The following is a 17,460-nucleotide window of genomic DNA, read 5'->3' as shown; positions in this document are numbered from 1 at the left end:
AACGATTCCTGTACAGCATAGAAACGTAAAAACCACGAAATGAGATATAGCATGCGACTATATAATATTATTCAGAAGCGGCAAAAGAATACAAAATATCGCGGTAATTAAAATGCAGCTACATAGTATCCAACCTTCAAGAACACGTTTTGTTGCATGATTCATCATTCGCAAAATTGTTTTCAAACAACTAACAGTGCAATATGACAAAATTTAGGATCTGGCATACCCATTCTGCAATATGTAAGCGTCGACTCATTAGCTTTACTTAATCAAACGCAAAGATGAAGTGAACAGAAATTGTCGAAAAGGGAATGTCGCTGAAGCCAACGCCTCGACAAGGGGACTAGTTTCCGTCAGGCAGGGGCGTAGCCAGAATTTTTTTTTTTGGGGGGGGGGGGGGTTCAACCATACTTTATATATGTTCGTGCGTGCGTTTGTATGTGTGCGTGTATATAAACACGAGCAAAATAGAAAATTTTCGGGGAGGGGGGAGGGGGTTGTACCACCCAACCCCTTGGCTACACCCCTGCCGTCAGGGCCCTGACGAAGACAAGCATTCATGACGAAACGTTTCCTCAACGCTTCATCTTCCGCTGAACTTTTTTCTTTTAGGAAGGAGAGAGAGAGAGAAGGAACAGAGGATAGGCAGGGAGGTTAAATAGCGTCGAGTTTGCTACCCTACTCATGGGAGGAGAATGAGGGAGTAAAAATAGAGAGAAAGAGACACATTTCACAACACACACACAGAGGAGTGTATCACAGGTGGTCACTCAGTTTGGTGCCTTGAAGTACTGCAGGAGGGCTCGTGTGGTTTTCTGGGCTGATCTGCTATGAAGACAGACTCCCAAGACCTTTCCTTCGGGAAAAGGCCGACCGTCAAGTCTCCTGAAGGCACACTGGAGAGTCCGGCGATGTGTTTTAAATAGCATACAGCGGCACAAATGATGATCGATAGTCTCTATGCAGTTGCAGTTATCGCACATTGATGAATCTGCCCTACCAATCCGATAGGTGAGTGAGAAGACGCTACACCGAGCCACAGCCAACACAGCAACACAACAAAAAGACATGGACAGTAGAAGTGGACAGGACAGCACTTACTCCTGTCCACTTCTACTGTCCACGTTTTTTTTTCAGTGTGCTTCAACCTAATTTTTCAAACATGAACGTAAACCAACAGGCCCAACTCGCCATCTTGCTCCAACACAGCATTCTAAGCAGGAAAGGAGGCATGCATCAAGCACCTGGTGTGTGTCTCCCTTCGTTTCAAAACAATCGTTCAGTAGCGCTACTTAAGACCACAGTTAAAGGAAATCGACTCCAATGTGTTGAAATCACTAAGAACAAAACAAAACTGCAAAATAATATTTGGCCCACCGAGCCAAGAATGCGTAATGAAAAAAGAACGTAAATTGCTTGCAAAATCACTGTTGCTGAAGTGTATTGCTCACAAAATGAAACTTTTAGGAACGTTCTTACAACATGCCTCTGTTGGAACATTTGTCACTGAAAAAAATTTTGGAAAAAGCTCTGGCATCATTACAGAAGTAAGATAGACGTTGGGAACAAAAGGCGCCATTTTAGACGTTAGCTAAAAATATTTGTGCATGCAGCATACGTGTTTCAACGGTGCCCGCTAAAGGAGTAACGGTTTCAGGCTTCGAAATGCAGCGTACAAAACTTATCACAGAAATTATGGTCTGACATCCCTAGAGAGCACACAGTTAAGCTTAAATGTGCCATGGCTAGCAAAAAATATGAGCACTGTAAATTACAGCGACATATAACGAAAAGTTCAACTAAACCAACTGTAGCGCGAAAACAAAATGTATGAACAGAAAACTAATCGAAACGACCGCAAAAATTACAATAAATGAGCCACTTACTAAAATGAATAAATAAAAATTAGGAATATGAAAATACCAGCCTGATAAAAAAAAAACATGATTCTTTTATGATGCCCAGTATTAGAAAATGTCAGGCTAAAAAAACAAATTAATGTTATAAGACACATCAGCTAAAGAAATTGGGAATCTTCCCCAGTTTTTACTCAATAAGCACACAGCTGTAAACTCAGTATTGTCAGAGGCAGATCAGGGTATTGCACTTAGTACATCACATTTCTCAGTGTCAAAATATCACAATGTGTGGCAAGTCAGACTGAACACATGGCTTCATGACAGGTACTTGATGGAAATCACTAGGCACATCAGGAAGTCTGCAAAGAACACTACAAATAGCATACACACGAACGTTGTTGTGCCATTAGCAGCATGGGGCAGCGTTCCACGTCAAATATATTTTAGCATAATAGCCCTAGTGCGGTTTCTTGAAGATGCCGACAAACACAGACGCTCAAAAGGTTAACTGCTTTACAAACTGTGACCTTTTGTTTTTGAAAGTTTCCAAGGAAAAGAGGAAAATGTCAATCTCTTGACATCCATCTTTTTTCATACTAAAACCTGTCAGTCAGCCCATCAAAAAGAAGAAAGTAATAATTTAGTTGGTGTAGCCTTTGTTCCTAAACATCTAGGGCAAGTACCATCTGCAATAAATAGTAGAAAAGATCATTTCATTATTTCTTAATATACCTATAGGACGGTCTGAAAAGTTGAAAACTCGATAACACCGCACGGCGACAGAGAGCGAGCCTGCTATATTTAACCAGGTGCGTCTCTTAACATCTAGGGCAGTACCACCTGCAATAAATAGGAGAAAATATCATTTCATTATTTGCTATTATACCTAAAATAGGACGATGTGAAAAGATGAAAACTCGATAACACCGTACGGCGACAGAGAGCGAGCCTGCTATATTTAACCAGGCACAAAAGACGCGCAAGAGAACCTCTTGGTTCTGCTAAGAGCTGCAGGCTTTACCGAGAAAGGAGGAGGTTAACAGAGTAGGGGAAACGTAAATCAGAAGTCCGAAAGCGCATCGAGATAGTCAAGGCAGCACTGAGAAAAAATGCCGAACTCCTCCCGTGAAACGCGTCTTTGACACTCATGCCCTCAGAAATTCGCAACTAACGGAGAAGCGTGACCAGCCTCTCGTTACATGCAGCTAGTACTGTGGAAGAAACCATGAACCAGTACGCTGTCGCTGCAGAGATTCTCGCATCCACAAACTTCAGTGACACAATAAAACAGATGACACATGCCGTAACTTCCAACATTGCAGTTTTAAAATTGGGTGCGCAAAGCTTTGCGTTCGTTCATCGCCATTGCGCATGCATTATACGCTACGTACATAACAAACGCTATCTGCGTATCCCGTTGTAAAACTGGCCACTTCGCATGCGTCGCACGCCATCCTCTTGCGTACTCACGTTAAGTGGCGGAAATAGCATATGCGCCCAACGAACGCTATCTTTGCGTACCCCATTCTAAAACTGCTTCTTACGCGGCACACGTAGCTTAAGCTAACGTATATATTGAAACTACCTCATCAAGCGGCCAAGAAAAAAAAAAACATAGTCATTGTGCTGAAATTGGGTTAACAAATATACATACGGTTTTCGCTCATGTTCGTTCTAACATGGACGGAAACCATGACGTGCATTTACGTTTCTACAGCCTTATTATGTATGCTGAATAAATTCCGCAATCACGTACTGCTGAAACATGTCACACATGCAGCCCGTGATGCAACGGAACACGCTTTTTCATTTGTCATAGTTCTCAAATACTGAGCGCAAATGCAGTAAAAATGAACTTACCTTCAAAAATGACAGAAGCCCGTGGTTTACAGTATCCGCAAATCCACAGAAAATAATCGCACATCAAAGTAACCACGCCCGTCCCTCGAGCATAGAAAAAAGGAAGTTGCGAGCGCGTCCCGCGCGCAAGCTGATGAGTGAAGTTTTCCACAGAGAATCTTACGGGACTCTAACCGTCAGTCAGCGTAACAGTCGCTCCACACAGACATACTATTCGGGTCCACAAGTCTAACACGCAGCGAAGTATAGTTTCTTCACAGCTGCGTTTATAACCTGCACGAACCACGACACAAGCACGAAATATAGCAAAAGAGTGCATGACCGGTGAGCTCGACCGCCCATGCGAAATTGGCGAGTTTAACTGACATTGCAGAAGCAACGGCCGCGCGGATGGATACAGTCAGCGCTAAGGCCTTCGTGCGGAAGTTAGACGGTTATCGCGGCGAGTAAATTACAGTAAATTACGTAAAGTTTACTGGTTAACGAACTTTGAAGTCTTCATTATTGCTGATGAAATGTAGACACCATACGCCTTTATCCTTTTGCGCGTTATTTTCTTTATCGCAATGAGAGATGGCGTGCGCAGGCTCGAGTTCAAATTTCAATTCGCGGTGGTTCATGCATGCCCATGCATGCATGGGCCAAGTGGCGCGCAGTCCGCTGCTGGGCGAGAAAACGTCTTATAAAGTGCGTCTTCTAGACGTCACGAACAAGACGTTTTTAATACGTCGAAATTGGTTTAGGATCGAAGAAACGTCTTGAAATATACGTTCCATACCAAAATGGTCTCAAAAATGCCTTTTCTAGACGTTATCAAAAACGGATATAATACGGATTTTCTGTGACGTTTTTAAAACGTCGAAATTGGTTTAGAATAAAAAAAACGTCATGAAATATACGTTTCAGACCAAAATGGTCTTAAAAAATGCGTTTTCTAGACGTTATCAAAAACGGATATAATACGGATTTTCTGTGACGTTTTTAAAACGTCGAAATTGGTTTAGAATCCGTTTTATCCCATTTATCCCTAAAAAAAACGTTTTCTAGACTATGTGTGCTACCTGGGATGGTGCGGAGAGTACGTACACTTGTAGGCGTATTTTTTTTGTTGAACGGACGTTAATGAATGGATTACGGAGTGAAAGAACATTTAATATTGATAAAATGCATTTTTGCGCTGACGGCTGCTCTTTTGTGCTTGCAGTTTTTTCCCGTAACTACAGATTACTGGGGACGAGAGTACTCCATTCCGCCGCTAATGGAGATCGTCGAACTCCCTATGCGAAACGCTCCGTTTAACTTCCTTGGTGCAAGGGAGACCGTGTGACACGGACCTCAACTCCGTTGACGTATGTGGGAATCGAGAACGCCCTCCCCTTTGGCGCCTCGTTCCCCAGCTAGCGCATGTGTTGGCCCCACGCGGCTTGAGCGTCGGGAACCGCCGTTAAAAACGGCATTATGGCGACCATAGGCTTCCCAAGCAACGCTTAGCGGCGCTGCTGCTCTTGACAGGCAGCGCCATCTCTGACAGAAAAAGAGAAACTGGGGTGTAAGCAGCGAGCGTTTTCCCTTCTCTCCACCGCGTTGCCGCTCGCTTCTGTGCACGTGCAGAGCTCTCGCGGCGCCTCACAATGTACCACCTGCAGTGCGGGTTCAAAAAGATCTCACAGCTGGACAAGCACTTCCGAAAAGCGAACTTGATAAAAGGAGAAAGGCTCGTCAATCACGTTAACGGTGAAGAGCAGACAATCGACGACAACGACGCCCGACTCAAAGCGAAATGCATTTCCCAAGTCGCGATTACACCGTGTAGGACGTATACCTCGAGGTAAGTCTCATTCTGTCATGTTAAAGATGAATAATGGTCCACATGCACTCCGAAATGAAGCTGTACACGCTATGGATGTTCTGCGGTGTGGACTACGAATCATATGATTGTTGTTTTGATATGACATGCTTAACAGTAGCAGCCGTGTACTTTCGTGAACAAACGTTTGCGGCGTGCGAAAAAAAGAAATTACATGGCCATGGCCCTGTTCTGAGAAGGTTAGAGTCAAGTCCTCCGTGCCGCTGAAGAATCACCCGCCGATTAAGATGCGAGGCAGCTAGCTGAGCTTTAACCACTGTGAAGCAAGATGAACTGCTCGCCTCGTTTTTTCGGCTCTCGTGTCATGCTTGCAGTCTCTTTACGATATCGACTTGACAGGCGTATAAAACCTGCTGCCTGAACGCGGGTACAAAATCGCACAAAGTCAGAAGGTGACAGAAGGTTACTTCAAGGTTGCAATTGCAAAGCATGTATGAAGTGCCGGTTGTATTTAACGGCTTAAACATATATCACACTAATAAAGGGACAAAAACAAAGCAAACTTGCAGAACGATGTCAAAGCTTGCTGAAAATGCACGGACGTCCGTTCCGGCGTGATAAAGCAGCCTTCCCGACGCGTGAACTGCAGGCGCCGAACTTCTGACAATGTGCCGGGTTCAGTTAAATTCAACCAACCGCGCAACGCTAACGGTATAGCGCGAGTGTGAACGTTCAACAACGACGGGTTGGTCTCACGAACACGGGGAATCAAAACACAAAGTTGTTTCACCTACAACCGTAACTGGACTTGCACAATGCGAGAAGACAGCGAGTAATCATTACTGTAGTCGCTGCGTGCATGCGCCGCGTTACTTACGGATTCAGGTAGTCGAAACGAACGAATGCGATGAACTCAGACAACCAAAATAGAAGGCGAGACAGCGCTGTCAGCTATCCACGCTTGCCGCCTTTTTTTCTCGTGCGACACGACCGAGAAACAATACAGTTTCACACGTAAATCGTGTGCCTTGGTGTTGTCTGCACTGTTGTGGCAGCCCACGACACAGGAATACTTCCGACCTCACGTCCACTTCCGTGAGGTCGCTTCTGCCATCGCGGAAATGCGCAGCTTCGCACAGCAAGCCTCTCGGTTCAACGTGCCGAGCTGACGCCCCCCCCCCCCCCCCCCGTTACTCGCATCGACAGAAGAACACGTGCGCACGTGCGCTACCGCTACCGTGAAAGGGGCTGAGTCGGCCGCGCATAAGCTCCAGAGCTTTCCGACAGAGCCGCAGCGCGGCCAGGGCGGCGCTGTCGTCGCGCTGCAAACTTGAGCTTGGGTTCCCTATAGCGGCGGCGCCAGGCCACTTTGTCTGGTGCGAGCCATGCGTCGGCTTCCCGGTGCACCCGTCTGGAGATGTCTGGACAATGCTTGCGGCACACTACGCTAGCCTACGTCACTGTGCTTCGCCTGTCCTCATTGGCCGCCTGTGACAACCCCCTCTCCCATGAACTCGCTTCTGTCTGGCACTGGCTCGCCGAGTCAGGTGCTCCCAGGCAGGCCCGATAGATTGAAGCGCAGCTTTGGCGGGTGGCTTCTCGTCCGTGCGCTCGACTGCTGCCCTTTGTGTGATAGTCGTAGCGCCGCTGGCAAGCGTACTCGACCGGTCTTGCGGAGCTTCCTCATACGGCCCGCAAGCCCGTGACTGTCGCACTGTGGTGCATCTTGGGTGAATAAACCAGTGTTTGTTGACAACCTGCCTCGAGTGCCTTTTCTGCGCCGTGGCGGTGAGTCGACGAACCCGGCCGTAGCGTCTTTGTTCGCTGCGGCAGTGGAGAACGTCGCTTCCCTCCCCGGTCGCCTCGTAGGGTAAGCTTTGTGCAAACCTATCTCCACACGTAAAGATGAGGAAGTTAAATGGAGTTCGCGGGTGCCCGTGTGACAGGAGTATGACAAGGGATAGATGCGTCCCTTCATCAGCGCGCGTCATGACCTTTAGCACTTTTTTGTAGCGTTAGCTACACTGGCCGAGGTGGAGCAGTTTCGCGTGGCAGTCCGAGAGTCGTGCTGCGCATGCGCGAGGAGGAATGACGTCACACGGCGCACAGCTGGCGCACCGGAGCCGCCGCGCGCGCCTCGCCGGTTTGCGCTGAAGTCACTGAAACGGGAAAAGTACCGCATTCGTTTTCTCTTTGCCGCCGCGCCCTTTCGGCGGCTTCGCCACATATATGGTCCAGCTCGCTCGCCTCGCTAGTGTCTACCAGCCGCCGACGCACGGCGCATTGGAGGGCGATTGTTTTTATAGCCTCAGAAAAGCGTGCAGGGACATTGCGATATCCCGTATCGTTTTGACACTTCATCGCAAGCCTGTCTAGGCATCCAAGAATGCCTGTGTGCTGCGCTTTTGGGTGCAGCAACTGGCGGGAAACGGGCACAAAGCCCTCTTTCCTATTCCCAGCGGGAAAAAGGATGCCAAGCGACGGGCTGTGTGGCTGCACAGAATACGGCGGGAAAAATTTGTTTCCACGACTGATACCTGCCTTTGTGAGGCAAACGCGTTATAACTAGTAACTTGTGATCGTCATACACTCTTGTGACGCCATACCAATGTTGGCGTGTATCAAGCTAGGGAAGCGGCCGCGAGCGCACCATGAGCGTGGCATGTAAATCATGCCGTAAATGGCATGCGTGTCATTATTTTCATGTCATCACCTGTAATTTATATTCGTCATACAGTCATGTTGTGCCATACCAATTTTGGTAAACGTCCCATTAACGAAACGGCCAGGAGAGCACAAAGTCGTAGGCGGCTAGATAGATAGATAGATAGATAGATAGATAGATAGATAGATAGATAGATAGATAGATAGATAGATAGATAGATAGATAGATAGATAGATAGATAGATAGATAGATAGATAGATACGTTCAAGGTCGCAGAAGTTCGATAAGAAATGCTTCGCATTTAAAGGGGTGGTGCCACCAAATTTGTAGCTTGCGCGTTCTTTGCTGTAAGCGTTTCCTATAGCTTCAGGAAGCATGATGCACGCACCAAGATTCATGTATTCTCGCTAAATAATTTAATATCGCGTTTTGATGTGGACAACTTTCGGTTTCGGTTTCTGGGCGCCGAGGTTGGGCAGTGACGTAGATGTGTAGGAGGCGCGGTCACGTGACCACACAAGGCTGTGACGCACTTAGCCAGGAAGCGATCGAAACTCGGTGAGTGATGTAGCAACCGATGCTTTGCCGGTACTATAGTGAATTAGAATATATTCTAGTTCACTACAGCCGGTACGTACGTTGCGGAAGAGGCGGAGGTCCGGAGGTCACTCACGTTACTACAGCAGATTCGGTGTGACGTCACTACAAGTTTCGTTGCCCATCCTACAGATTTACGTCAGTGTTCGCGCGCTAGCGATGGGTTTCGATCGGGAGAATGGGCATTTAGGTACACTTTGGAAGTGAATTAAAATATATTCTAAACGTTTGCTGTGTCCGACCCTTTGTGTGGAATGTCCTTGCATACAGAGGAAACCCACAACAGGCTTGTTATAGCCTCGAAATGTGATGGCACCACCCCTTTAATAAATACCGACAGCCGAGCGCGTAAATGCCGCACAGTTAGCATTTATTTATCGTGTTAGTAGGCGTGCGTGCGCGTGTAGGCAAGTCAAAACTGCCGCTATTTCTTTCCTAACCAGTTAGAGAAGAACAGTATGCTTCATTCGGGGCTGCAAAAGCGCACGCAATGCGTAAAAAACGCGTTACTCCGCGTGAAATCAACACCGAGCCGCCGCAGATTCGGCCGGACCAAATATGGCGGCGGGCAGGACGGTCGCGGTACCTTTCCCGTTCCAGTGACTTTAGTCTGCGCATTCCAGAGGAGTGACGTTATAGCCGCTGCAGACGCACTGGCGCCGACGCGCGCCCAGTTGTGCGCCTCCGTTGCGTAGTGGCCGTCTGGCGCTGCGCCGGAGCCGCTTGATAGCGCCTCTCATTTAGCGCGCATGCGCAGACGTATCAGTGGGGGTATACATATAGCGGGGAGGAGGAGGTGGAAAAGAAAAACGGAAGGACAGGGAGGTTAGCCAGTTGTCAGACCGTCTGGCTGGCGTTAAGGAGAACGGAAATGCTGCTAAACGGCGCAGAAAAGCGGAGAAGCTTGACAACCAGGAAAGCTAAGAATAATCAGCTGAATCTTAGCTAACGCTACGTGTATCCTGGCATAGCCGAGGTAAGCCACTGAAAAATTTTTTTCTTCGAACGCGCGGCTTGTGAGCGTGAGCGTGGCGGCATGCAGGTCGCGATGCTCACATCAGCCATTTGCCGTAGACTTTTCGTTTGTGGGTTTATGGCACCATTTTTCGAGAGAAGAGGGTACCACTTGTAGCTGCAGGCCACGCGCTGCGCTATATGTTTGGCTCGTGTATTCTCAGGGGCCTCGACTACCGATCGGAAGCGTTTTCTGACCATGCTGAAAAAGTGTTGCACGGCCCCAATAAAAAAAAAATCACCCGACTCTGGGAAACGCTCATTATTTACACGCTATCTTTAAATGACCATTAGTATAACTAACCAAGTTTCGTTAAAGGGACCGACAACTGCCCAGAACATGAAATGAGATTACTCCACTGACGGAAAGATTGTCCGTCGCATTGACTCAAACCAACCCAGTTTTTTTCGTGAGAGATGGATTTATATTTTTATTTCTTAATTGAAAGTCGCGAAAAATGACCTGTGGCGCCTCTGGCGGCAAAAACATGAATGATCCGATGAAACCGGCCATGTGACCGTTGACTGCTGTACGCGGTGGACGATTTGTTTGTTAGTATTGAAATATTGTTCGTTTCTTTATATTAAGAAGTATTACTTCATAAAAATGTACATATAGGCCTGCGCTAGTAGTATGCATTAAAGTGGCGTTGCCTTCGCGTGACGTAACGACTCCATGCCCGTCATCGCGTCTTGAGCAACTTTTCAGCGTGCTCATGCAACCGTGCACGAAGTTTCCAGGTCGCTAAGATTTTGGAGCGACATAGTTTTGCTACCTACACTTCGTCTCAGAAATGACGCGCGCTGCTACTCGGCGCGGCCCCGCATATGCGTAGTGACATTTTCGTTGACTTGGCTAATAATAATAATAATAATAATAATAATAATAATAATAATAATAATAATAATAATAATAATAATAATAATAATAATAATAATAATAATAAACTAAAGAAAAGAAAGGCATTCGAAGCGAGAGAGAAGTTCAGGGAAAGATGGAGGCTTGACATAAGGAGAAAGTGATGAACAGCGCATGTAGCTGGAGACAACGGTTCGACAAGAGGAGTTGACTTTATCAGGGCAGCGACTGCATTCCTCAGTATTAAATGCGAAGAATTCTTAGCGAACTTTTGGCACTTTGAGCGTTTCTATCTATCTATCTATCTATCTATCTATCTATCTATCTATCTATCTATCTATCTATCTATCTGTCTGTCTGTCTGTCTGTCTGTCTGTCTGTCTATCTATCTATCTATCTATCTATCTATCTGTCTGTCTATCTATCTATCTATCTCTATCTATCTATCTATCTATATCTATCTATATCTATCTATCTATCTATCTATCTATCTATCTATCTATCTATCTATCTATCTATCTATCTATCTATCTATCTATCTATCTATCTATCTATCTATCTATCTATCTATCTATATCTATATCTATATCTATCTATCTATCTATCTATCTATCTATCTATCTATCTATCTATCTATCTATCTATCTATCTATCTATCTATCTATCTATCTATCTATCTATCTATCTATCTACGCCTGGGTGCTCATGATCGCCTACTTAACTTGGTGCGGACCAAGATTTGCATGGGAGGGTAATAGGATTTGATGAATATGGCTGTCGGGTCATGACATGAATAACGTGAAAATCCTGTCGAGTACGTCGACAAACTCTTACCTCCAGACACGTGTGGCACATACTCGTTTACCACGGGCCGCGGTGTACGGGTATGCGACACAGGTGATTGACAAACTATCTACCGAGGAACGGCGAGAACAGACATCGGTCATTTAAATGCGAGAGTGTTTAGAAAAACCGACATCGGTAGCGTTGACCCGACGAATGGAAAGAATAAAAATTAGGATCCTAGCCGAAATCGAACCAAAGCATTCTGCGTGGCAATCAGGTATTCTACCACAGAGCCACGCAAGGTCTATAAACTGGCTTGGAAAAACAGCCTATGCAGGCGTAATGTCGGTGCAACGTCAACTGTTGCTGTGGTGCTGGTTATCGAATTTTACAAGAAAGCAATAAGCACTACATATGTACTACTCCTACAATACAGGCGTCATATCAGATTAATGTCGGTGGTTTCAGTGTTGGCTCCGCTTTTATAGCAGTCAAATAAACATTACATTTGTATTCCTATGATTGAGCAAGCTATATTGAAGCATTGCTCAACCCCGGTGGAATACATTAGCGAAATTTACGTGTGATATTCACATGATTTGCACCATAAAGTGCACTTAGTTTCGATATTACTGACGCATGTACTCTAACGTGAGGGCCGACATTACGTCGCACCATAAATTACCCTTTAAACGCCAGTATTGTCGTTGTCGACGTGCCTGGTAAGCCCACGATGTGCACACAGCTACTCCACTTACAAAAACACATCGATCCACCTCGTAATGCTTTGCTCAAAGCCATAAAATGCAGCATAGAAGTACCTGCTGACTGCTGCGCATGAAACCGATTCCCACAACGCGTGGGATATGTTGAATTTTTTGTTTGTACGTGCGCCTTGCCCACTCTTTCCCAATCTTCAAGGTGGGTAAGGTCAACGTAAATCTGTCACTGCTGTGATAAAAATTTGACATAAAATGAAGTCACTAATAAGGGTTACCAAGGTATGCGGCCTGGGAGGGGGTTATAGTGCATTTGCACATTCCACCCTCAAATGAAACCTCTTCGACAGCTTACGTCGTTAGGAACACCGCAAATTCCAAAATGGCGTTGACGGCGCTATGTGAAACACCAATTCGTACGATAAGTGTTTCGTGGTATAGACTTACTGGTCGGTCGCGGGGTTGTAGATCTCCACGTACGCTGTAGAGCAGGTCTGCAGTCCGGCGATCTGCACGATGCCGCCAACCACCCAGAGACAGCCCTGGAAGGCGGCCACTCCCATGCCCATGCGTCCGCAGTAAAGACCCTTCTCCAGCACCACCCAGGTGTCTTCCTCCCGGTCGTAACGCTCGACGCTCGACAAGAGCCTGCAAAGAAAGACAACGTGTTGCCCACCCTGTGCCCGAAGACCTGGGCGCAAGAAAACTACATCGGTGTCTCAGGTTTTAACATGAGTGCCCCTAAAGAGTTGCGAATAAACCAAGGAGAATGAAAGGAAAAATTGGCAACCGCCTGTTTTGTTGCACAATGCTCCAAGAAAATCGATACGGATTTCTTTCACCTTTATAGTTCCGCCTCGTTGCGCGATTCCGTAAGACTGATGCGCAGTATCCGTGGACTTGGATTTCTCTGTAATTCGCGCTGTGAATTGCTAGCATACTGATTAACTCCGTTGATAGAGCGACCGCCCCACAAAGGCGTCGGTCCCGGTTTGAATCCCTGGACCATGACAGTTTTTCGCCGAATAGGAAGCTTCCTTCCTGAGGAATTCCTATTGATTTCCTTGCGCTACAAAGCAGGTGGCTGTCAATCGGCAAGCTCAGAAGATACTCACAGGTCGTTGGCGTCCACTCCACCGACGGCATAGATGGCATCATTAAGCACCGCCACGTTGTGATAACCCCGGGCGTGTCTCAACGGCGCCACTACGTTCCATTCGCCCGTCTGGGTGTGGTAGCGAAAACAGAAGCTGGTCGACATGCGCAAGCCGTACGTAGCGTCTCGGTTGTCGAAGCCTCCTGCGAAGTCGAGCCAAGATTGTACGGCGACGAAGATGCGCACTTTCAGTGAGCAGCGTCGCCGCCATAAAGCCCCTGTACAGAAGTAGACGAAACTAAAGGCAGGCCTGTACGCGCAGTGTGCTCGAACAACATCTGCAATCAGCGTACCAGGATCGATTACCCCCACTCTCGGATTCTTAACTTTAGGAGCACCAATCAGACAGCACTGAAGCATAAGCGCTTGTGTGCATGGCTGGGCAGAACGTAGCTAATTGGACAGGGAGGAGGCGCGCATCTCAACCTGTTCAAACGCCGACGAAAGTCGAGCGGAGCGACGAGGGACCCTGCAACGCCTTTTCAGCATGGCCAGAAAACGCTGCCGATCGGCCGATCGAAGCTTCGGAGGACATGTGAGCACGCAGCCTGGAATTCGCAATTCTCAAAGCCAGAAATCGCTCGCTTTTCTCTCGACTGCAAGACTGGTTTGTGAATACCGGCCTACTTTGTTTATCAAAAGGCACCAGAAGGAAAAAGCGAGATAAGCGTAAGGTTGGTTTGTGAATACGGGCCTTAGCTCCTATATGATAAGTACCTATGTTGTCAACGCGTGGCAGGCCGATAACAGTCCGCCACTGCAACGTAGGGATAGCTCTGGGAATGTCGCGCCTCCGAGACGGGTAACGTGACACCTTACGTTACCGAAAAATGTTAACGTAAGTGCGTTGCCCGTTACAGTTCTGAAATGGTAATGAGCACGTTACTAAATCACCAAAAAAAAAAAGGTTCCGCGTTACCGCCAGCACTGAAAATACCTTTCTCCGCTCCGTTGAAGTTTAGGCTTCAATGTGTAATGTTCGTAACTAGTATAGCGTGTGATGGTGTGCGTAATGAGTCAAGTTTACGCATTAAAATCAACGCACTTTGTCGCTTTTTCGGTTCATTCCAAAGGTTCGTGCTGAAACGTTAATTTTATCGGGCTGGTGCAGGAGCCGGGGGCTACACGAACCGTTTGGCTGTCGTGAAACCCAGGGTTGGAGGGGCTCCCCTGCAAAGGAAGGCCTGTGAATTTTCGGTAAGTCTATTAAAAAAGGTTTGTCGAGTGCCAGTACAATTATTTACATGCTTTTAATCTGCATGATTTGGACTATCACGAATATGAAGCTCGTAAAGTTTATGGCTGAGATTGATTGCACGACGAGACATCAATAATTGTTTGACGAGACATCAAAATCAATAACCTAGTACAGTGGTTCTCAAATGGGGGTCCGCGAAGCCATTTTTGGGGGTCCGCGAAACCCATCCACGAAAAAAAAAAAAACACAGAAAAGCTGTTTTTTTGTGGTTAGACTACGTCCCGTGACAGCGGCCCCTTCGGACTTTTGGTATTCTTCACCGCATAACACATTCGCATTGCGGCGGTGCTGACTTATGTTTCCCCATTCTTCATGAGATAGCGCAGTAAAGCTTTTGTTGCAGTTTTCTACGACCTATGCACACGAAAATACCTTTTCTAGGCTTGCATGTTTCAAGAGCAAACATAGTTAGAAAAATGTTGAATGTGGTAGCAGACCGCACAACTTATTGACAAGCTATTGAGGTCGAATTCGCGTGGTACTTTAGTTAACCATCACTGCAAGAGGTCCCTTATGACTTCCACCGGTTCACAAGGGGTCCCCAAAACATCCATGGTTGAGAACCACTGACCTAGTAGTCCAAACAGCTTAGTACGCGTTGCTTGGAGGCGCTGCAACCGTTCAACTCGGGAAAACAGGGCAATCTGTTCTTTTGTCGCGTTACTGCCTTATCTGTACGCAGGGACTGTATTACGTTAGGTTTGTAATAATAATAATAATAATAATAATAATAATAATAATAATAATAATAATAATAATAATAATAATAATAATAATAATAATAAGAAGAAGAAGAAGAAGAAGAAAGCCTGATCTGCGAATGCTCCTTCATCGGAACAGCAAACAATGACTGCGAGAATTCGCCTACAGCATTTGTGAATTGCTGTTGCACTAATTCAGTCGACAGAGCTCGAAGCTGAGCTGTTTAGTAAATTTTAATGTACCAGTATCTGTCACTAGCAGAAACAGCTGAAACACATAATATTGCTACGCGCGTTGATTGCTTTATTTTGATTAGAGTGTACTAGGACAGGGGAGTGCCCGGAACGGCCGCAGCACCAATGTACAGAAAGTGAAGCCCAAACAAGGTCAATCCACCTGCGGCGCTGCGATCGGTAGTCTGCAATGTGTCGTCGTTTAAGAGTTGCGCGCGGCTCCGCCGAAGTGGTGCTGAGGTAGAATGCCCGCTTCCCACTCAGCAGGCCCGGGTTCGAATCGCTGATGTGGATGGTGGGTTTTTATTCTTAGTGTCACCTTTTGTAGTTGTATTGGTTTTAATTTGTTTCTTAAAACTACCTTCAGTTGCTACGTGTTGATTCAAAAAGTAACGCAAAACGTGAAGTAAAATAGAAGAAATTTGACAGTGAGTGCAGTTATTTGCAGCGCCACCACCCAGGATTGAACAAAAACGTAAAGTATGGCCTCCGAGATTTTCGCGAATACGATCACCCGAAGCGAGATTTCACATTTTACGTTACTTTTTTTGTAGCAATACGTAGCAACAAAATCTAGCTTTAAGAAACAAAATAAAAACAACACAGCTATAAAAGGTGGCACTAAGAATAAGGACCCACCATCTATAGCTGCGATCCGAACCCGGGCCTTTTGAGTGGAAAGCAGGCATTCTACCCCTGCACCACTTTGGTGGAGCCGCGCGCAACTCTTAAACGACGACACATTGCAGACTACCGATCGCAGCGCTGCAAACGGATTGACCCTGTTTGGGCTTCACTTTTCGAAGCTCGTTCCGGGCACTCCCCTGTTCTAGTACACTCTATTTTGATGTATTCAGGTGTGACAAACAAAAACTGTCAGCAACGCTCGGCGCAGACCGCGCCGCAATGTTCGGGAAGCTTCGCGATTGTTTGAGATCATTCTGTTAAGATTACGCGCAGGACGCGAATAGTCGAGTTTATTCGAGAACTTACGTGAACACCAGCGATAACGCTGGAAGGCTCGACGACTCACGTATAAAAAAGACGACGCATTTCACCGATGATCAGATTACTCGACGGCTGACAACAGTTCTCACCGCTATCAGTGTACAGCGTGAATTGCTTGTACCTTGACTTCATATTCCGGGCACAAGTTCACCCAAATAAAGAGTGCCGTATTTCCCAGTCTTGCTGCAGCTTTCTTCGCTGTCACAACCACGTGACAATATTTGTGGCACTACTTTAACACGCAGTGACTGTAATGGCAATTGATCCACATTGCACTGCCCCTAATGAGATGCGCGGAGCCATAGTTCTTGAACCCTTTGAATAGATACTGCTGTGTAATGTTTAACTATCTGAGTGAAACTATACTCAATATGAAAGGCGCATATGCTTTATGAGTGGGCGGACATATTTGCTGCTATTGTAAAATAACTTGCGAAATAAACAAACTTGTTAAGAGGCGTGTGAAGAATACTATGGCATACGGACCATCATGGCGACGGTGACCTGGTAAGACATTATCTGTGCGTTCTCCGACATTAGGCAGCGCAGCCAGCATTGCTGAGAAGCGTGATGCTCAATAAAAATGCCTCCCGGTGACAACACTTTAAATAAAAGCGACCATATATAACTGCAGCGTCTTTCAAAGGAAATAACGGTAGCAATACTTGGTGAGTGCCTACTCGCTGCGCATATGAATAGATTTGGCTGTCTGCCAGAAACGTAGTAGTCGCCGTGGTCGGCGTGCCATTCAATTTCTGTGCTGACTACACTCACCGATTACGTAAATTTCATTGTTGAGAAATACGCAGCGGTGGCCGTAGCGAGGCAGCGGCATCATGTTGCAGCGGCGCCACTCGTTCTCTTCCAGGTTGTAGCGCAGCACCAGGCAGCCTGCGAGTGCGATTGCACCGGTTCATGCGCAGCGCCACTGAAC

The 17,460-nt window shown here is 46.5% G+C and overlaps 1 protein-coding gene across 1 annotated transcript in view; it reads right to left on the bottom strand.

Moving 5' to 3' along the window:
• The window catches only part of LOC125756118 (alpha-scruin-like), a 44,998-nt gene extending 27,580 nt beyond the window's left edge, over nt 1-17,418 (bottom strand). Inside the window, exons 1-3 of the mRNA XM_037650140.2 lie at nt 17,301-17,418; nt 13,285-13,468; nt 12,617-12,817 (exon numbers count right to left, since the gene is read on the bottom strand). Of these exons, the coding sequence (XP_037506068.1) occupies nt 12,617-12,817; nt 13,285-13,468; nt 17,301-17,364 (449 nt within the window). The 5' untranslated portion in view covers nt 17,365-17,418. The remainder of the gene's footprint in view (nt 1-12,616; nt 12,818-13,284; nt 13,469-17,300) is intronic.
• Nucleotides 17,419-17,460: the final 42 nt, after the last annotated feature.

The sequence above is a fragment of the Rhipicephalus sanguineus genome, chromosome 2, assembly GCF_013339695.2.
Source record: "Rhipicephalus sanguineus isolate Rsan-2018 chromosome 2, BIME_Rsan_1.4, whole genome shotgun sequence".
NCBI lineage: Eukaryota > Metazoa > Arthropoda > Arachnida > Ixodida > Ixodidae > Rhipicephalus > Rhipicephalus sanguineus.
This window is presented reverse-complemented; position numbering and strand designations above follow the sequence as displayed.